Source organism: Triturus cristatus, chromosome 3_2 (assembly GCF_964204655.1).
Source record: "Triturus cristatus chromosome 3_2, aTriCri1.1, whole genome shotgun sequence".
Classification (NCBI taxonomy): Eukaryota; Metazoa; Chordata; class Amphibia; order Caudata; family Salamandridae; genus Triturus; species Triturus cristatus.
In genome coordinates, this window is record NC_140584.1 from 695,927,885 (window position 1) to 695,945,659 (window position 17,775).

General features: G+C 43.9%; 1 protein-coding gene across 1 annotated transcript in view; it reads left to right on the forward strand.

Moving 5' to 3' along the window:
* The window catches only part of PGAP1 (post-GPI attachment to proteins inositol deacylase 1), a 760,293-nt gene that overhangs the window by 409,150 nt on the left and 333,368 nt on the right, over positions 1–17,775 (forward strand). The window contains exon 18 of the mRNA XM_085648756.1: positions 10,224–10,332. Coding sequence (XP_085504882.1) covers positions 10,224–10,332 — 109 coding nt within the window. The remainder of the gene's footprint in view (positions 1–10,223; positions 10,333–17,775) is intronic.

Below are 17,775 nucleotides of genomic sequence, written 5' to 3' on the forward strand. Positions count from 1 at the left end.
CGCTCTCTCAATAACCGCCACCACTCGACTCGCTCTCTCCTTCTTGTCCAACCATGCAATCAATTTTCCAGCCTTGTCCCTCACATCGTATTAGTGCCCCTGTTGCTCTCTACTCATCACTTTGGCAGCGTCAGTGACCAACGCCCTATAGTCAAGCTGCTTAAGACTGAGGACATGCAACTTATCAACTCGGCTATGTCGTTTTCAAGGCGAACCACCTCTTCAGTCTTGCTTTTCTTGGAGTGGGAAATTAGAGAAAGAGCCTGCCCACGGAGCACTGTTTTGAAGGCTTCCCATAACGAGACAGCAAAGGACACTGACCCCACGTTTTCAGTGAAATAGCGCTCAATAGACTTGACCAGGTCTGCCCGGATTTTAGGATTACGCAGGTACCAGGGGTTAATCGGTGCCACCCTCCCCTCAGCCCCGGGGGTGACCTCAATGTGCAACAGTAGTGGGGAGTGATCGGAAATACCCCGGGCCAGATGTCTTACTTCCCTAATCATCACAGCTTGGGCCGCCGGCATAAGGACATAATCAAGTCTCGACAAACTCCCATGAGCCCCTGAGTGGAAAGTGTATTGAGCCTGCCCCGGGTGCATTAGTCTCCAGCAATCTATCAGTCCGAGGGTATCTATAAACTCACTCAGCCAGGCCTGTGCCCCCGGGAGATCCCTGGGAGGGTGACGATCCGCCCCGCCAGATACGACAGAGTTAAAATCTCCCCCCACCACCAGAACCCCCCCCGGGAGTCCCAAGACCATTCGCCCCAAATCAGCGAAAGTTACGGCCTGCAATCCTGGTGGGACATAAACAGAAACGAGCGATATGGTTCTGCCCCCCCATCGGCCTACAAGTGCTGCATACCGCCCTCTATCATCATGGATCACATCGTCCACCTCCAACGGGAGAGAGGCTCTAATCAAGATGCACACCCCACGCGAGCCAGAAGTGAAACCAGAATGCACAACGAGACGATATCCCCGCCTATTCATAGCATGGCAAGAATTCCCAATGAAATGCGTTTCCTGCAGAAAGACAATATCCGGCGACAGCCGTTTCAAAAACTGCAGCACTACTCCACGTTAAATCCTATCCCCCAAGCCATTCACATTCCACGAGAGTACTCTCAATCCCCTACTCCCCATCCCAACCCCGCGCACAACTCGCCACCCCCCCCCCCAGAGAACACGATCCCGACCACCAGTCGTATGGCGTGACGTTGCCTTGTAGAACATTCAAACTTTCCCCAACTCCCCCCTCCCCACCAACCTTCCCGTTACAACTCCCCCCACCCTACACCCCTGCGTGAGCCCATGTAGCCCCCCCAACTTGCAGTGTGCCTGTCGCCCTAAGCAGTAACTACGCTACAAAAAGAAAACCCAGAGGAGGAAAGAGCCTCACTGAGCACCCCACAACCCCCGGGCATTGAAGGATAAGGCACTGGATAGAAACACCAAACCAAAATATGGAAGTGTCATCACAATAGTCAGTCACCGGGAACCAAAAGTCTATTCCTGTCCAGCCAAGTCCACTCCGTTCCCTTCAGTCTGTCCCTCTCGACGTCGTTGCTGAGGCAGGGTATCAAGCCAATCTCCAACCTCCTCCGGCCGATCGAAGAAATGCGTCCACTCCTCAAACTCAACACGCAACCTGGCCGGAAAGAGCATCGCATATTTCAGGTCCATGTCTCTCAGTCGCCGTTTAACACCCATGAACTCCTGTCGCTGCTTTTGGACCAATTGTGTGAAGTCCGGGTAGAAACTTATATGAGTGTTCTCGAACTTCGTCGGCCCACTCACCCTCGAGGCCTGCAGTATAGCATCCCTGTCCCTGAAATGAAAAATTCTGGCAATGATGGGCCGTGGGGGGAGCGCCCGGTTTAGGCTTGCCACCCGGAACTCTATGGGCCCGCTCAACCGCAAATAATTTACTCAAGCCTTTGGGTGCGAGATGGTTGATCACGAGGTCTTCCACGAAGAGGTCAGCCGCAGGGACCTCCGATTTCTCTGGCACCCCGATTATGCGCACATTATTCCGCCGAGCCCTACTTTCAAAATCCTCCAGTCGACGGACAGACAAAGCAGTGGACGTCCGCAGATTACGGACCTCGGCTTGCAGGTCAGACACGTCCGTTACCAGACTCGAAGTCGTCAGACCCAAGGATTTGACCTTTTCAGTCGTTTGTGAAAGGTCCGCTCTGACTAGTTTAACGTCGATCAAAACCGTGTCCAATTTATGGGCCAATGTATCGAATTGCTGGCCGACCGCCGCTTTCATCTCATCGATGGCACCCATGACGTCCTGCAATGTTAACTCCGTAGACGATCCCAGGCCATCCTTGGGTCTCTCCGGTGACTTATGCAGGCCACTAGGGGATCCTTTCGACTGGGTATAGCGGTCCATGTTGTTAGCTTGGGTATGAGCTCCCCGCCTAGTCGTCTTGGATTTTTGTTTATCTCCGTCCAATCTAGCCGCCATTGTCTGATGGTCGCCAAGGGTGTCGGCCATCAACACGATGAACGATCCCCGGAGAGCCAATCTAGGGAGCCTCGGCGATCACGAAAGGTAGTCCAGGTTAGTGTCCAAGAGCAGGCAGGATACCCAATCGTCCCACTATAAATGCGTGCTTACAATCCGGGACCCCTCAGTCAGTTTCAGCGAGGAGACCCGAAAGTGAAAGTATGGGGTGCACACCGGCCCAAGTCCTGCATGCCGTTGTTGTTCACTTTCTGCCCGGGCACCATGCCAACTCGAGTCCGGGGCAAGGTCCGGAGTAGGCCGCCAACTTGGAATCGATGCTATTCCGGTTCCTGAAGTCCGATTTGGATTTGGACAACAGGTATCACCTCCACATAGGTTCGCCCGTAGAAGCCCGTCGATAGAATCAGGATAAATTCAGGATAGACGTGGGAAGTTGTGGAGGCCCTCGGGAGCCCTGTGCCTACGCGGCCATCTTGGTTGCGCGCTAGGCCCCTCCTCCAGTCTTCCAAGATTTAAAAAAATATTATCATTTTAAGAACTCAGAAGTGAATAACTTTATTGTTTTATTGTGTTGTTCAATTTTAATTTTATGTTTGAAAGTCATTATTAGTTATTCTTTTTTCTGATAGTCATGCAGAACGTAACTCCACCACCATTTTTCTTGAGCAGTCCTGGGTGAACCGGTCATTAAGTGGCAAAAATGGAAAAAGATTTTTGCAAATTATGCTAGAGTGTGTGGAACAAACGTAAGCATTCATTGTTACTTCACTGTCTGAGAGGAGAAGGTCAGGAAGTACTTGAGAATTTACCTGAACTAAGTGCATCTGATCAGAGAACATTAAATGAGTATGAGATATGCATCTTACAGTTAGATCGACATTATCTCCCACGTGTCAGCACTATTATGGAGTGATATTATTTTGGTCTGCGTGAACAGAAGAAAGACGAGTCTATTGAAGAGTTTGTCACCGGTCTAAGGAAACTAGCTGCCAGATGTAAATTTGGTGGAGCAGTAGAGGAAGGAATTAGAAATCAATTTGAATTCAAGTGTGCACATAATAAAATTAGCAAAGAGTTATGGTTAAAAGATGAACCTCCATTAGATGAGGTTTTAGCAATTTTCTTGTGAGGACACACACTAATCCTTAATTAAGAACCTTCATTTCCTCTTCATTAAGTTGTGGGTGGGAGGTTGACCACCATGTCTATGTGTTACTCGTTTCTTGTTGTGGTTGTTGGTCTCGTGTCCTGCTTCTAGTGGTCATGCCTGCCAGTTCCTCCAAACTTATTTTTTTATCTGTTTTGCGTCTGTTCCAACTGCCACATCCTAAAAAAATGGCAAGCTGTTGGGAAGATGGGCATCTGTGTCTTCCCTTGGGAGAGTCCATATAGGGTAGACCAAAAGTACATTGGGGGTGGTGGAGGTACAGGATATTGGGTAGGGGCTGGGCAGTCTCTGAATGGTCTCAGTCCCCTACATCAACCTTGTTTATTCCCAGTGCTGCTTGCTGAGCTGTTGCTGCTCCTACTGCCTGAGTCCTCATTAGGAGAACAGTCATCTCCCCAATTGTCAGTTTGGGTAATTGATCTCTCCTTACGTTGTTTAATGTAATAGTTTGTGGTACACGGATGCAGTTTTGTGTAGGAGAATTTTTTAACGTCTTTTTGCAATTTTGTGATTTTGCTTTGTGTCAAAAATCTTTGTACCCTGAAATGTCCTTGTTTACTTCCTTCAGTTTTTTCTAAAATACTCCTGTCTGGAGGAGCTTCACCACAGACAGTCATAGACCACTTCCAGACGATAGTGAACCTTTTGACATCTTGGGGAGTCTCGATCAACGAGCCAGAGTCACACTTCACTTCTTCACAGATGCGTCCTTTTATCAGAGTAATTCTGGACACGGTGCAATAACAGGCCTTCTGTCCCTTGCAGCGAGTCCAGAACATACAGACTATCATCCCAAATGTTTCAGCCTTTGACCTGGATCTCAGAGACAGCAGCTCTGAGGCATTTTAGCCTGCTGGCCTCATGTATCATATTTGTCCACTTCACTAGGTGGCATATCTGGACTCTGCAGTGGGATCTGAAGTCTAAGTGGGCCCAGCACAATGAAACCCTTAGACTTAATCCAGATTTCAGAAAGGCTGGGAGAGGTAGAGATCAGAGGCCTCTGGTCTCCAGAGGAAAACCATCACCACATAAATCTGTTGGAGTTGCAGGCCATCCAGCTGATGCTGAAAGCCTTGCTGCCGTCCATCAAGGGAAGGCTGGTGCAGGTTCTAATAGACAACACTGCAATGTGGTGCTGCAACAGTCAGGGTGGAGTGAGGTTCCCTGTCATGTGCCAAGCGACGCTGCGCCTCTGGAATTAGCTGGATCGTCGGGGCATCACCTTGATTATGAACCGCCTGGTGGGATCTTTAAACACCAGAGCTCAGCCGGCAAAACCTGGCGGATAACGAATGGCAGTTGCATCCTGAGGTGGCGCAGGACATCCGACAGTGGGGAGAGAGGCCTGGCTAGCATCTTTCGCCACCGCCAAGAACATGCACTTTTGATCTGTGCGCTGGAGTTTCCTAGAACACCCTCTCTAGGAGACGCTTGCGGGCTAGAGTTGAGCACGTATGTGCCTCTTGTATTTTCTCTCTCTCTCTCTCTCTCTCTCTCTCTCTCTCTCTCTCTCTCTCTCTCTCTCTCTCTCTCTCTCTCTCTCTCTCTCTCTCTCTCTCTCTCTCTCTCTCTCTCTCTCTCTCTCTGTCTCTCTCTCTCTCCCCTTCTCTCCCCCTCCCCTTCTCTCTCTCTCTCTCTCTCTCTCTCTCTCTCTCTCTCTCTCTCTCTCTGTCTCTGTCTCTGTCTCTGTCTCTCTCTCTGTCTCTCTCTCTCTCTCTCTCTCTCTCTCTCTCCCCTTCTCTCTCTCTCCCCTTCTCTCTCTCTCCCCTTCTCTCTCTCTCCCCTTCTCTCTCTCTCTCTCTCTGTCTCTCTCTCTCTCTCTCCCCCTTCTCTCTCTCTCTCTCTCTCTCTCTCTCTCTCTCTCTCTCTCTCTGTCTCTCTCTCTCTCTCTCTCTCTCTCCCCTTCTCCCTCTCCCTCCCCTCATTCTCCCTCCCTCCCTCTCTCTCTCCCTCTCTCTCTCCCTCCCTCTCTCTTTCTTTCCCACTCTCTCTCTCTCTTTCCCACTCTCTCTCTCGCTCTGCCCCGCCCTCTGCCCTCCTTGCCTCCCTCCCCCCTCAGAACAACTATGCCCAAGTCAACTTAGCGGCTCCATATTTGGTCAGGAGAGTGGTACTCGGAACTTCTAAGCATGAGCATCTATCCACTGATCAGGCTACCACTGTTCTAGGATCTCCTGTCGCAGCAACATGGCAGGCTTCTGCCCTCAAACCTATGCAATCTACACTTCTATGCATGTAGATTGAGCTGTGGCAGTTGGCTATGTTCCATCTACCTCCTGAGTTTGTGGATGTTATTCTCGCGGCCAAGCACCCCTCTACAAAATCTGTTTGCGCGGGGTGCTGGGACAAGCTTATGGTGTGGACTCCACAACATAGATCTATTCTAAGCCAAACTGTCCGGTATTTTATTGTTTATTTTCATCTTTGGCCCAGCATGGTATTGCAGTAGGCACTATTAAATGTTATTTGTCAGTCATTTTGGCTTTTTTGTATTTGCAGGCCAGCTGGCCTAGTTTAAATCACCCGTTGTGATGTGTTTTTTTTAAAGGTTTTTCACACATGTTCTCCACCACCCCCCAAACCAATGTGATGGCCTGCCATTCCTCATGTGTACCCCCTTCGAGACATTGTACAGCTGCTTGTTGTGCCAACTAACTCTCATCTTCCTCATTGCGATCCCTTCTTGTCACGAGTGAACTTCAGCCTCTCTTAGTGCAGGTGCCCCACACCACCTTCCTTCCAGACAAACTGGCACTGAGGACCAGGCAGCCTTTTGGCCTAAAGTTGTGATTTCTTTTCACGTTGGGCAACCCATCACCCCCTCAACATTATTTGCCCCACCTTTTACTTCGATTGTATTAAGGACCATCAGTTGGACTATCAGCTTTTTGTGGGATTCTCATTCCTAAGAAAGATAAGGTGGTGGAGAAAATGATTCTGTTGAGGTGGATAGCCCTCTGCATCATGATCTGCTAAGCATTGACTTAGAAGCATCCTTTGGAAGGACTGAGGGCCCATACCACCAGTGCCAGCAATAATACCTCTGCATTGACGCTCGCAGAGCCAGATCTTGCAATTTGCTAGGTCGCAACAAGGGAGCTAATGCGTACGTTCACAAAGCACTACCCCCTTGATATGCATATCTGATATGAAGGGCATTTCACCCATTCGGTCCTGCAGGACTTTTTGGTCTGAGTCCAGCCTTAGAATTACCATGCAACAATGGTTATGCTAAGAATGTGTTTTGCTGGTTTTGCATCCCCGCACTAAAATGCATTAGTCACACATATTATAGCTTCTCTGAAGAAGTGCTGCAGGATATATTTAAATAAAAGCAGCTAAGGCACTTCAGTGTGCATTGCCCTGCTGTCCCCGAACAACTATGAGGCCTAACACCATCAGGTCTGCTTACAATCTTCACTGCCTGCAGCCCGGTAGCCCCAGGCTGTCCAGAAGACGCCCTCCGGTACAGCCTGGCAGTCAATGTGAAGGCACTTCTGGTTGGCATAGGTGAGCCCAGACTAGCACTGTGGGGTCAAAGATGTGGCTAAAAAGAATGAAATATTCTGTCACTATTTTGTTGGTCCTTCACCGTCAGGTAACTGCATGTAAAATAACTTCAACCTTAAATGAAAGGTAAATGCAAGTTACAATAATCTCTGAGAAATGCACAGTGTGATACTATGAAACCTCAATTGTTTAATGCAATCATCTCAAATGTCTGTGTGACCAGAGAGAAGCAGAACTGAGTCCTAGTTGATGCAATGCTGAATAGTCATTTGTGTATTGATAGTAGTACTAGGTCCCAGTCTGCAATTAAGAAGGCACGGTGACTATGCAAGTCATTATTTTAAAATTGTATTACAACAGTACAAGATAGGCTGTCACAAAATGTGTAGAGATTTAGTGTATACTATAAAATAAGAATTTCAAAATATATATTTTTAGAAATACGCAAAAGTATCTGAATGTAAAATAAGGCAAACACCTTAAACATAAATGCAAGTGAAAGTAATCAGTGGGACATGTGCTCATTTACTTTATGAAACATCAGTTGGTTAATGCAATCACTGTGTGCGCTTAATTAGGAACAGAATTTGATTCTGGTGAGCACAGTGGAGAATAGTGACTTGCGTTTTTATTGAGCTATTAGATCCCAGTCAGTGACTGAGAAATCACTGTCAATTTGCAAGTCATTATTTTAAATATCATGCATTTTGTAGTAAAATGTCACTCATAAGTACATTGAAACCATGTAAATGTCACATATAAGTGATGTGGAAATTTGCCAGCTATGTGAGCCCCGTCCACAGATCCTCCTTCTAAGGGAGGTACTTTTTTCTGAAGGTGAGGAATGTGCGGTTAGAAGTATCCCTCAAAACAACAAGTTCTTTACCTGCAGTGACGCTCCTTCTGGTGGGTAATCGTTGTAACTGTAGAGTCCTCACTGTCCTCCCACCTCCCTTTTTTTTACCATCTAAAAAAAAATCCCAAATTGGAGATCTCCACATTGGTTCCTCCAATTGTTTTGTGTTCCGCGACCGATGGCATGGAAAGAGTCAAGCAAGAGACTGACGTCGGTGCCAGGACTGGTGCCTGTGTGTGGCTTTGCTCCATCCCTTCTGGGACATACCGAAGTTGATGTTTAGCGGAATGCGCCACCTGGCAGTGCTTGAGAATGCTGCTGTGAAAACTTCTGGGTCAAGTCTGGTGAATGGGAAATATTCAATAGGTGAGGATTCTGCGGTTAGATAGAGTATCCCCTGAAAGAGCACTATCCAAGTAAGGTAAACAGTTAGGCAAGTACCTTGTTCTTTAGTATTAAACCTTCCCTGGAATAACAATCACTTCCCTACTTGTTGTCAATAACTTAATACTATTTTTTTTTTTAAATGAAAATTAAACAGGCCTGTAAAAATGAAGATTCTTGGTGCTCCTCTCGTTGAGAAAATAGTGCGGGTTAGATTTCATATCCTAGGAAAGGATGATTCCAGAAAAGTAATGTTCAGAATATCCGAGTGTAAATCCTTGAATGTAATCCTATCCAGAATAGTTATCTGAATAAGAAAAGCTTATATAACCCCAGGTATAGCGTTTGTATTCCATCTCTAGCTACAGGAATCCGGCTGCCACAAATAAGTATCTTGATTGCCTGTCAAAGAACGGTGTGAAGCACGAGGAGCTTGTACTCCACAAATCTAAAGTGCCACCACTGTTGTAAGTCTCATGATGGTCCCGTGGCCCTCTGGGTCGTGGAAGCTGCCCTGATTTTATCCCCGTTTCATGTGTCCCAGATGTGAACTCTCGCACCGAACAGCTCCCTCGCTTAGCATGCATGTCTGAACTAACCTGCCTTTCAAGAATCCCTGCAGATTGGCCGAGCACGTGTCCTCACCTGTCCAGTAATCACAGATGAGCCCGGTCCATGGGCCATGACTATTCTTGTAATAGATGTCTGATATGGTCTAGTGGAATCATTAAAATGATAATTTATTGCACCTCAGTGTAATGCAATCAAGAGTATTGATGTCATATGGAAACAGAACCTTCATAAACCCCATGTGTGTGAAACGTTGGCCCATGACAATACTATTCTCTTATTAATGATAATTTTTCAAACAGTTTAGCAAAAACACAGTTTTATTCTGTCAATGTTTTGTTTTCTCTGACCACTACGATTTTTGACCCATTCTTATTTTTCCAGCATACGAGCGATGTATGCACGTTTCCATTTTTCCTTTAGGATTCTTTGCTAATAAGTTTATTTTTTCCTTTTTTATGGGGCAATTGTTTCGTTTTTGGAATTGTATCACATAGATATATTTGTCTGTACTCCCAAATCCCTTCTATAAACAGGCTCCCTTGAGGGCTTTGCTGGTTTTGAAGTACTCTTATTCTTGGAGTTGCCCTTTAGAGAGGCTGGTGACATTCAGTGCAACAATCTTCCTTCAATAAGCCTACACTCAGCCACTGGATCCCTGAATTACCAATGAGTACTCCATAACTCTGGTGGTGGTCTCATGCTGCGTGCATGAATGCATAGACATGCTTGCCATTGCATGCCCCCATCAGTGGCCAAATGTCTTACCTTATCCACCAGCTTCAGAGATCTCTCCTTTCTCTCCTCCACACGTCTTCCTTGGGTCATATGTGGGAGAGAGAAAGCAGGGTCAGTGCGTTTGCCATCCTGATGAGAGGACCAGCATTACCCAAGGTTTTGCGCTGCTCTTGACCGACCTGAGTTCATACACCATCCACCATTAGGATCCAGGTTGATGGCTGCAGGGTGAGGCAGCACATAGAGAATCCCCCAAACAGACTTCATCCACCAACACGTAGGTCAAACAGTGCTGTCTACCTTGTGGTACGCTGACGGTAATAGGAACCATTAGCCTTATGAGAGGCACTGATTCTGCTGGCTGAGCACGAGATTTATAATCCTGTACAGTCTGCCTGCCTTCGTCCAGTAATGCAGTTTTAATGCAAATATATCCTGGCCATGATTGTTTTGAGTATTAATATCTTGTCTAAATGTAAATGGCTAAACAAATTAAACATTCCATTTCAGTGATGAACCCTTGACTGTCATTTCTGCGAAACTTCACACTGCAAAACCTGCAAATTACAGTGGCGCTGTAACGCTAAATCTTTATTCTTCTCAGGAATGTCAGTACGAGGTAAGAATAAAAACTGTACATTTGAACTCCTGAAATGTACTACTGTTTCTCCAATTTACGTATATTGAATTATGATTTGATTTACTGATAGGTCAATGTACAGAAATGTATGCTAGAAAGTATTTACTGTTCCATAATTTGAACTGGAACCCTAAACCCATCTTATTCTGTAATTCAAAGTCATGCATGTTGGTCTCTTTTTTTCCTAAACCTATGTTTCTTGGCTGCTTTTGGCATCACTGTCCAGTCAACGTTACCCTAACAATCGAAATACGTTTGCTCCCCAGTAGCCAAAGTGCCTCAGAATTCTGAGGTAGATCTCTACAAATCAGTCTAATTGAATAAATAGTAATATTCAAATTGTCTCTAACTCCCAGCATTTATTTAAAAGACATTTCGGTTTTAAGTTAATGTGTGAGAAATGTTCATTAACTCACAACCATATTCCTCCTGAAAAATGCATACCTAGAAAAAATAATAGCCCCCCCACCCCCAAATAAATTTCATGTTCGGCAAATACATACTTTTGCAAAAATGAATAATTACTTGTTTTTTTAACTCAGTGCACGTATTTGTACATTTTATTTGTCCATTTCAGAATAAGACTCTAAATCCAGAATCCCGTTTATCTGTATAGAAATTACAAAACTAACGTTTTTTAATATTTATTTTTTTAAATGTTTTAGATTTATATTTAAATTGGATTCACAAAAAATATAATTATGTTCTACAAATGTGACACACTTACAAACTGGTATTTTGTTTCACGCTGTTCAGGTCTCAATTTGCAAAAAAAGACAAGTGGCTTTCGTTGGGCCTCGATTTGGTTTGGAAAATTGTTGTAATTTATCTTAAATGATATGTACCTTTCCTCCTCTATTTCACCCCTCTTCTCCCCCCATGCTATTGTCTATTGTTATGTTCCATCACCATTTTAGAATGTTCATATGGAGCTTGGTGTAGAGTGTTGGTGAATAGCAAAGAGAAGACAATTAACAGTTGTGTTAGAGGACCCTGACTAGCAAATAAAGCCAGGTTCGTACCTCAGTCTGTGTGGACTTTGGAGCAGCTTGTAGTCCTCTCCCCTGATTCTGCTCACAGCTGCTGCCGTGGTACTCGGTTAGGTGTAGTGTGACGTCCTTGCGCTGGCTCTTCTTCTTCTCATGACTTCTAGGAGAGTCTCATCTTCCTAGATCTGTTGTTTGGGATCATCGAGTGGAGTATGGCCGTGAACGACTCTCTTTATAACCCCAACGAGTGCCTATGGAGGAGTTAAACTTGAGCCTCTGTTAGCTTGTGGGCGTGTTAATTTTAGCCTATCTTTCTCGTTTGGACACTGGAGCGCTTGACGGAGGTGTGCTGCAGGAGGTGCCGCTGCAACCCCATTTCGTGTTAATCTTCACCACCTCTTTCTCTCTGTTGGTTCGCTGACTTTTCAATTTCAAGTCTTTATTTCGATTTTCAATCATAAAAGACATCATTAAAATATTATAACAATTTTAAAAAGAGAGAAAAAATTTAGATCCATCATAGAATATACCGTACATATCATCTACAGTTATAAATACACATCTCATTGTTGATAAAACATATAAAATATTTAAAAAGCTTGTAATATAGAAAAAGTTTATACAAAAATAACTAAGGTATTCACGAAAGACGTAATTTACGTGCACGAATTATCCACATCCAATGAAGAAATTTTGCAACAGCAATAATCACAGGTTGGGAGGTATTAGTTTTAAGACACCGCAAGGCCTCACCACCTGTCCGAAAGCCCAATTGAAGACAAATAGGTTTAAGCCAAAACCGCCTGGGAACTTTATAATCCGGACAGATGAATAGAATATGCGCAATACTTTCCCGTTGTGTGGGACAGAAGGGACAGCCAGGGTCAAGGCCTTCTCTCCATTTAGCAACGAAGGAGTTAATAGGAAGTGTGCCCACCCTAAATTGGTGGTATCTCTTTCTGTCCTCCACAACTGTAACACAGTCCCAGTAGCTTTCAAACATAGGCGAGTCTTTAAGTTCCATAAAATCCGCAGTTAGTGATGGACCAATGCATGAACCAAATGTTTTTGCTAAGACCACACACCAGTATAGATCTTTTAAGGTTTTCCTAGGGGGAAAAATATGTGCTATTGGGTCTTCCCATAGACTGGCTAGGCCCATGGCAGAGTAAAGTACCTTGACCTCCCGCATCCATGAAATATTTGGCGCCTTATCAGCTCCTCTGACGTCCAGAAAAGCCTGAGCATACTGTGAGAGTTCTGGGGTAACCCAGAGTCTCCTCCAGTATGCCACTGGTCTATATCGGGCAATATCCTCTAGACGTTGGACGCCTAGGTCATAAAAGAGGGGAATCTGCGGAGTAGATTCCGGAAGACCTGTAATTACACGTAAAAACTTATTTTGGGCCCTAGTCATCGGGGTGAGGTTACTGAATCCCCACAATTCTGCCCCGTAAAGAATTGCCGATCCTATCTTATCGTCATATATTTTTAGTGCTGGTATCAATGGCCTGGTATATGAGGAATGGAGCTCTTTTGTTAATGCACCAGTTAACTGTGCGTGCTTTATAATCAACTGGGTAGTGTGCGGTTTCCAATCTAGCTTTGATGCAAGCGTTACACCCAGGTATGAAAAAACCTTAGTCTTCTCTAATTTGACCCCATTCATTTGCACATTTCCTCTTATATGTTTAGACTTATGTAAAAGCATGAACTTCGTCTTGCTTACATTTACTATAAGCCCATGGTCTTTGCAGAAAACCTCAAACACGTCGATGGCCTTTTGTAAACCCTGTTGAGTCTTTGAGATTAATAAAGTGTCATCTGCAAACATCAACAGGGGGATCAACTTGCCATCCAGCTTAGGAGCGTCGGTAGGATGTTGCTTAAAATAGTTGATCACTCTGTTGATGTATAAAGAGAAAAGGGTCGGGGCTAGTACGCTCCCTTGGCGTACTCCCCTGGCAATTGGGAATTTATCTGTTATACTACCCGATTGGTTCCACCTAACTTGGGCGAAGTTATCCTCATGAAGTTTCATTAAAAAGGTCAGGATGTCAATTGGCATACCTTTATCTTTAAAAACTGCCCACATTTTTGCTCGTGGAACCAAGTTAAACGCTGATTTAAGATCAACAAAAGCCGCAAATAACATACCCTCCCCCAACAGAACCACCCGCCAATATATTAACAGAAACCTAAAAACTTGGTCTATGGTACTTGTGTGACTGCGAAATCCTGCCGGGAGTGGTGACAGTACTTCCTCTTCCTCAATCCACCCTTGAATTCTCTGCAGGACAAGCCTAGCGACCACCTTCTGTATGCAGTCTATCAAGCTTATGGGCCTATAATTTCCTGGATCTGAGCGCTCTCCCTTTTTGTAGATCGGTATGACTTTTCACATTTAATGCCGTTGTCCTAGCACACTTCAGGACAACGTAGTTGCGTCTGACATTAAGGGGAAGAAAGCGGACTAAGTTGCTTCTGTTCAGGAGGAGTAGTCTGGGTGTGTCCTCGGTGAGGGTGGAGTGTTTGCACGCAGAAGGAACTCACAGGTTGTGTCCTCAACAAAAGACAGTCTCAACCCTCCATTCCAGCAAAATGCCAGTGCTCTGGAACTGCCTCCACTGGGGGAGCCGCGAACGTGTCAACACCTCCAGTCAGCGCCTATCCTGACAGATCTTTGAGAGCTAGAGCGCCATTTGTGACGAATGGCTTCCTTGACGTTGCAAGATTAGCCTGATTGATTCTCAAGCACCTCATGTGACGCTCGATTTACACACCGCTTGCAAAGGAGTTACTGGGGGTCGTTTTCAGCAATATTACGACGTTACCTTTGCGCCTGACCTTACTGAACTGTGCAGAGACTCTCAAAATTGGAAAAAGAGAGGTAACTGTACCAGTGAAAGTATTCTCAGTTTTGCTGTTGGCATTCTATATTATTACGTATATTTTCCCTGACATATTTACACTTTTAGTAGTACCTTGGTCTAAAATAACTATACCTTGCATATTCCCTTTATCTTACTAGATTCTCTTGTACTAGTAGCTCATATTGGTACTGTAGTTGTCATGATATATAATTAGCTTTTTATGCTCTAGTGCTATAGAGGGGAAAAACGATATATATATATATATATGTGTATATGTATATATATATATGTATATATATATATATATATATATATATGCTATGATCTTGTTTCTACTCGTGCCTGTTTGAGCGTTTGGTGATAATATTACTATATTAATTGTAATTGTATACACTATTAGTATGGCTTTGTTTGCAGTGTCCCAACCACCACTCTTCGCGAATGATCTAGGAGAACCATTGATTCCTTGGAAGAGGTGAATAAAATTGTTTGAATCCTACCTGATTGCTATTGGAGGAGATAGATTCTCCTCTGTACATAAACAGCATATATTCTGACATAATTTAAGGACCCATGCAAGGGAACTTTTTGATGACTTACCTGATTTAAATACTGAGGAGCAAGGGGGTGACGAAGATGCACAAGAAGGTTTAGAATTGGACGCATTCCTAAATACTTTCCAAAAACTCGAAGAACAGTTTGGAGAGCAAATCAATGTTATGTTAGAAAGGCATAGCTTTTTTCTAGATCACAAGGAAAGAATTTAAAACAAATTAATTACATTGCTGCCCTCTGAGGATTGTCTGCTATGAGTGATTTTGGGTCACTGACGGACTCTCTCATAAGTGATCAACTGGTAAGGTGCACAAGGGATAACCAGGTTAAAAAAAAACAACATTCTCACAGAAAATCCTGACTTAAGCTATAAGCATAGCTAAAAGTATAGAACACGCTGCGTTCTGTATAAAAGAAATGAAGGAATCTTTAGACACAAATGTCGTAACCTATAGTAATGCACACAAATTTTCAGAGAAAGTTGACAATTGTAAAGTGAGTGCAATGGAGGTAAATAAACAAAAATCAGAGAATGAACGATTGAGATGTTATTAATGTGGAAATATTAGCCACTTAGCAAATAATCCAAACTGTCCTGCAGGAAGTGCTACCTGCAGGAAATGCAACAAAAAGGAACACTTTGTGAAAGTCTGTAAAGACATAGGAAATAAAATCACTCTTATAATTAATGATGAAAATTTAGTAAAGAAAGAAATGTATTTCAAGTTTTGAGTGGGAAGGTAAATTCTGAAACGACATAGCCTACATGTGACTTATGTCTGGAAAGTATCCCTTTCAAGGTTTTGATGGATTCCTGCTCCCCTTAAACTTTGATAAATGAAGCAACAATTAAGGAAAACTTTCTAAGCAGAGTATACCATGTTACCTTTGACATAAACCCTAGGCGATATAATAAGGACCCTATTCCTTTAGCAGGAATGTTGGTTATACAGACAACTTTCAGGGATAGGACCACATTGGGGAAAGTATACATCTCTAAACAAGCCTCCAACCAACCTAGGTTGGAAGAACCAGAAGGACCTAGGGATAAAACTGAATCCTAATGCAGAAGAAGAAGTTTATTTAGTTAATATATCCATCACAGGCATGGAGATATGTAAGCAATTCCCTAAACTTTTTTCAAATAAGTTAGGATTACTCAAAGACTTTCTCAACAAAATGAAACTTAAACCAAATGCAAAGCCGGTGGTACACAAAGTACGCCCTATACCATTACTTATGAGCGTGTCCCTCAATAAACAATTGGTCAGACTGGAATCCACAGTGTTGATTGAGAAAATTGACTGTGCAGAATGGTTAGCTCCCATTGTTATCGCCTCTAAGGAAGGAGGAAACAGTATCCGTCTATGTATTCATCTTAGGGATCCCCATGCGAACATATGAATAGACAGACACACACTACCAAACATCAATGAAATGTTGAATATCATTCAAGGCGCAAGCTACTTCAGTGTGATAGACCGCTTGTTGGCCTATCATCAAAAGGCACTCCATCCAGACTATAAGGCCCCAACATCTTTCATAACTCCATTTGAAGCTTACCAATTCTGCAGAATGCAATTCGGCCTGGCATCCGCTTCAGCGGTTTTTCAACGAGTAATGCAGCTCTAAAGGGGACCTGCTTTCAAGATGATATTTTGATTTACGGTCATTCTAAAGATGAACATAACAACGTACTTGAAGTTTTAAGCATAATGAATAATGGAGGATTTACTATACAAATGGAAAAGTGTAAGATTGGTGTGAAGTTACCATAGACACCATCTCTGGAAGTGGCATTAAGCCCAAGAACAGCTTATTTGACTCTGTTGAATTAGCACCAGTACCCTCTAGCAAAGAGGAACTTAAATCTTTTCTTGGCCTAGAGGAAACTTTGCTGAAGAAGTCCACTCCCTGAGAGCCTTACCTAAGAAGGGAATTCCGTTCTAGTGCCCCTCATGACGTGAAAGCTAAACACAACAGATGCCAGGTGTTGGTGCAACGCTTTCCCAAATAATTGACAGGAAGGAAAAAGTCATAGTCTTTGCATCAAGAACCCTTAGAGATGAAGAATTCAATTACTCCACAATAGAAAGGGAAGCATTTGTGTGTTATTTGGCCATAAACCACTTCAAGTTGTATTTGTAGGGCATACCATTAATCTGAGGACGGACTATAAACCTCTCATTCCTGTGTTTTCCTCTAAATGCATAGAGAGAAAGCCACTCCCCAAATACCTAAATGGGAATTGGTTTTACAAGCATTCAGCTTCAATATTGTGTATGTCCCAGGAAAGAGAAACCAAGTAGCTGATTGTCCTTCTTGATTGCCCATAGCTTGTGAGGATCAACAAGTTAAACCTCGAGAGGAAGCAATCTTGTCCATAGAAATCCAAGCCATTAATAAAGAGGAATGGGAACAGTGTGAAAAAGATGATGTAATCTTAGCAACGGTTAAAGACAAAATAATTAAGGGTTAGCCAAATAAATGCAATGAATTACCAGACAACCTCCAACCATATTGGAATGTGAAAGATGAGTTATCCATTGTGGGTAATATGGTTTTAAGATCCAACAAACGAGGTACCCCCTAGTAACTCAAGGGATCTCATCATTGAAATAGCCCATGAGGGTCACCTAGGATGGAGTATGACCAAAAGTAAGATCAGGAACGACTACAGGTTCCATTCATGGACTCTATGGTAAAAGAAAGGGTGAAGGACTGCTTAGCTTGCTGTTCCAGCGACAAGACCAAAGTCACACGCAAAGTTCCCCTTCTCCCTGTAGAGGTACCCGCCACACCATGGGACATACAAGGTTTTGACATCGTAGGATCCAAAAATGTGTTCCGTGTACACAACAAATACATGTTCGTATTGGTTGATTACCATTCACATTGGGTCCCAACTGGAGCAGTGAACAACATTAATATCTCCACATTGATAGAATCCGTATCCGATACATTCTGTCAGGATTGCATTCCCAGTTCTATCGTTACCGATGATG